General features: G+C 36.4%; 1 protein-coding gene across 1 annotated transcript; it reads right to left on the bottom strand.

Annotated features, from left to right (window-relative positions):
- Window positions 1-1,950: 1,950 nt before the first annotated feature.
- Window positions 1,951-3,361, bottom strand: LOC104105475 (F-box protein CPR1-like). The gene has a single exon (XM_070191724.1). The coding sequence runs from the start codon at window positions 3,173-3,175 to the stop codon at window positions 2,003-2,005; it is 1,173 nt and encodes a 390-aa protein (XP_070047825.1). The 5' UTR covers window positions 3,176-3,361; the 3' UTR covers window positions 1,951-2,002.
- Between the last annotated feature and the right edge of the window lie 449 nt (window positions 3,362-3,810).

Here is a 3,810-nt window from a genome sequence, read left to right on the forward strand (position 1 = left end):
CAAAACTACACGTACCGGTGTAGGAGTGGATTATGATTATTCTCCCTTATTTGGGATGAGATTGATGTGACGATAATATTCCCCTAAATTGGAGTGAGATGATTGCTATTGAAGGGTGATGTCATTTGACACGACATTATGGTGAGACGGCCTAGCCGATCAGGTCTAGATCGGACGCCATGCCGCACACATGGTGTTGATTGTGCTTGAGATTGTTATTGGGATAGTGATTGTAATTGTGATTGAATGTCTTTGGGTGAGATGGTCTAGCCGGTCGAGCCATGATTAGACTCCGTGTTAAAGACATGGTGGTATATCGGTACTAAAGATCTCCAACCTAAAATTTGGAAATTTACTTGAAATCTTATCTTGCTCCTAACTCTATGCTTTGGTATTGTTTGAGGCTCCCATTGATTCTATGATTGTTCTTCCTTGTATTATTACTCGTTCTATTGAGAGGGTGTTTAATCATTCATACTAGTACTATTCCATATGTACTAACGTCTTTTTTGTCGGGGACAGTGCATCTTTAATGGATGCAGGTGGTTCCACAGATGGCGGCATTGATCACTGATAGCGGTGCACCCTCTACCCAGCTAACTTGGTGAGTCCCACTTCATTTCGGGGTCGTGTGTCTTTTGTTCCTTGTGTATTATATTTTGAGGTATAGTCGGGGCCTTGTTACCGGCACTATCATAGTACTCTTTTGTATCTATTAGAGGCTCCGTAGACATGTTGTGGGTTGTATATTAGTGTTGGGAAAGTCAAACTAGTAATGTTGTATTTGAACCACATGTTCCACTTCAAACCATAAGAGTGCATGTATTTTGAGACTTATAAATGACGTGACTAATGGTAATAACCTGGGGTTGATCACATGACCTCCTCATTGTCTAATTAATGAAATAGATTTTCTCTTTATTCATGGGTGAGTTTGGGTAGAAGGTATTGTACAGGCTTGCTTGACTAGGGTATGTCGGTTGAGCACCAGTCGCGCTCTGCGAGGTCGGGGCATGACAGGTACCTCGGTTGTGATTCTTATTGTACATTCTATGTGAAAAGAGCTAGGTCATTTGAACGGTTATTGTCTTTCCTTCATTTGTTTCTACTTGTTCTTTCATGATACTTGATAACTAGTTGTTCCAATCATATGTTCACTCTTTGTTGTCCTTTATTGCTCTAATTCCCGTTGTTAGCCTTATACCATCGTACTGTTCTGTTGTCATCTATTTCTTTACTTTTCGTTATTAGATATTATATTATACTCTATTCAGTTTTATGTTGTCTAGTAGGTGTCTTGACCTGGCCTTGTCACTACTCTACCGAGGTTAGGCTTGATACTTATTGGTTACCGTTGTGGTGTACTCATGCTACACTTCTCTACATTTTAATGCAGATTCAGGTACTTCTGTTCGTGCCAGACACCAGTGAGTGGACCTAGTTACTTCGGAGACTTCAAGGTATACATGATTGACGCTCGCAGGCCTCAGAGTCACCTTCTTCTATTGCCTTACTTCTGTTTATCTTCATTTCAAATAGATTTGTATTTAGATACTACTAGTGCATTTTCTGTAGATCTTAAGACTCAATTGCACCGGTATTGAAGAATATTGTGACTGTTGTACCGTTTGGGTTTTATTATGATAGCTTACTAGTTTAATTTGATATCTAAATTATTATTTCTGTTAAATTCTCAATGTATGTTAGGCTAGTCTTAGAGACTAGGTGCCATCACGACATCCTAAGGTAGGAATTTGGGGTCGTGATAGTAACAAAATATTATTCCCTTTGAATGAAAATAAGTAGAAAATAACACTATCAAAATGCCTTTCACTAGATATACAACATAAATAAATAAACGTATGGACATGTTAAGCTTTTTTCATAACTAAAATTATATATATATATATATATATATATATATATATATAGTGTGTGTGTGTGTGTGTGTGTGTGTGTGTGTTGAAAACTGGTGCTCTTTAATTAATTTAATGTTAAATAGTTATACCTTATTAAAAAAATTAGTTTTTCTACCATGCTCGCGTCCTCGTTTTGGAACTGAAATCAAACTTTCCTTGTAAACTATAGCTCTCAAACTTTCAGGATAGCTATATAAGTCGAATTCCTTGACTTCATTGGAACTAAGATTGTAGGAAATCAGGTGGCCACTTTTGCTTTGAAGAAGCAATAAATGATCCCTCCAAATTGTTAATGGGGATTCAATAGGAAGAGGTCTAATTATGTATTTCTTAGTCCAAGACTCGTTTACTCCATACTCCATCATTATCCAGATGTCCATGCTATTTTGAGTCGGATCAATCTCAGTATCTGGACTGGGATAACAAATTAATGTTAGAGACTCGTTCAAGACTGCAAGGCTATAACGCTTCCCATCATAAGCGTTACAACTATCAGGCATCTTCATGTTGTGAAAAATCTCAGTGCTAATGTCAAAGCAAAGAATTTCGTACGTTAAGTCTCCAACTGCATACCAATGAAAGGCTCCATCATGAAGCATCTCAAAACATGGATTCCAAAATACAGTAGGCAATTGTTGATCCACATGATTCAAATCTCTCCAATAATACTTGTGCAAATCATAAACCTCTACTTTTTGCTCCCTCCCCTCGGGACCCCAGTAAGTATCGAGAAAAACTTCTGACATCCTAACAAACTTGTAGTCTTTCCCAATCGAATCAAAACCAAACCCAACGCCACCTATAAATGAGCGATGATAACCCTTTGAACAAACAAAAGGGCTAGGTGGGAGAAGCATGTAATTTTTAGTAGCTGGATTAAATAAGACGATAACCTCATCATCCGTCAAAACAATCAAACCATCACAAGGTCCGACGAGTTCATTGAAATGATAGTTAGGAGTGAAGGTTAGATATGGCAGATCTAGATCTTGCAAAACCAGATTAAGATCATCGTAGTCTTCACTAGAAATAATAGACAAGGGATTTTTAAATCCTTCGGTCTCTATTCTGAAGGAGCGGCTGAAAAGAATGAATTCATTTTTGGTTATGATACTGCGGTTGAGATGAACATTCATAAATGTTGATGATTGTATGAGAGTGTACCAAATCTTGGCGTTGAGTTTAAACCGTAAAAGAGATTTCACTGAAAACATCGAAAGTATGTAAATTACAACATCTTCAGGTAATTTTTTCATAATTCCATCCAATATCGTTCGTTCTCAACGATGAAATGGCGAATGGTGTTTCCAAGCGTTCTAAATCCTAACCCTCAATAATATCTCCTTGGGATTAGCACAAAAGCTTATTCCTTGCATATTCAGCTGCCTAACGAATTATCCGCCAAACTTGCATCTTGATTTTGAGTTTTCCTAAAAGGTAGCACGGGCCTATTGGTTCATTCTAGAGCCATTCCACAAAAAGAGATATGGGTACATTTGTACTGATATTTCCTTTTTTTAGTGAATACTTAAATTTATTTAAAGAAGCTATTTTTAGACATTTTAATTTGTATCCAATATTGTCCAATTTGAGAGTAGAAAATGTTTTATCCTTTATATACATTACTAAGACAAACTGAATATAAATACTTTGAATTGCATCCTTGATAACTAAATACAGTAATCTATCTCAACATTAATCCTCAATTTTCTTGATGTTCATAAATACTGATGAAGTTGTTATTTATGTCTAGAATTATTTTCTTGTATTTTAGGAAACTCATAATTCCTATAGGTTTGGGAAACCCATTGTTCTATAGATTTGGAAAAAATACACTTATTGTCCTTGTCGGATTTGAAAGATATTTCTCTTATAGGTTTGGGACTATTTG

Source organism: Nicotiana tomentosiformis, chromosome 1, assembly GCF_000390325.3.
Source record: "Nicotiana tomentosiformis chromosome 1, ASM39032v3, whole genome shotgun sequence".
Lineage (NCBI taxonomy): Eukaryota > Viridiplantae > Streptophyta > Magnoliopsida > Solanales > Solanaceae > Nicotiana > Nicotiana tomentosiformis.

Excerpts from the sequence above, each read along its gene's own strand:
- LOC104105475 (XM_070191724.1), bottom strand. The coding sequence starts at position 3,175 with ATGAAAAAATTACCTGAAGATGTTGTAATTTACATACTTTCGATGTTT.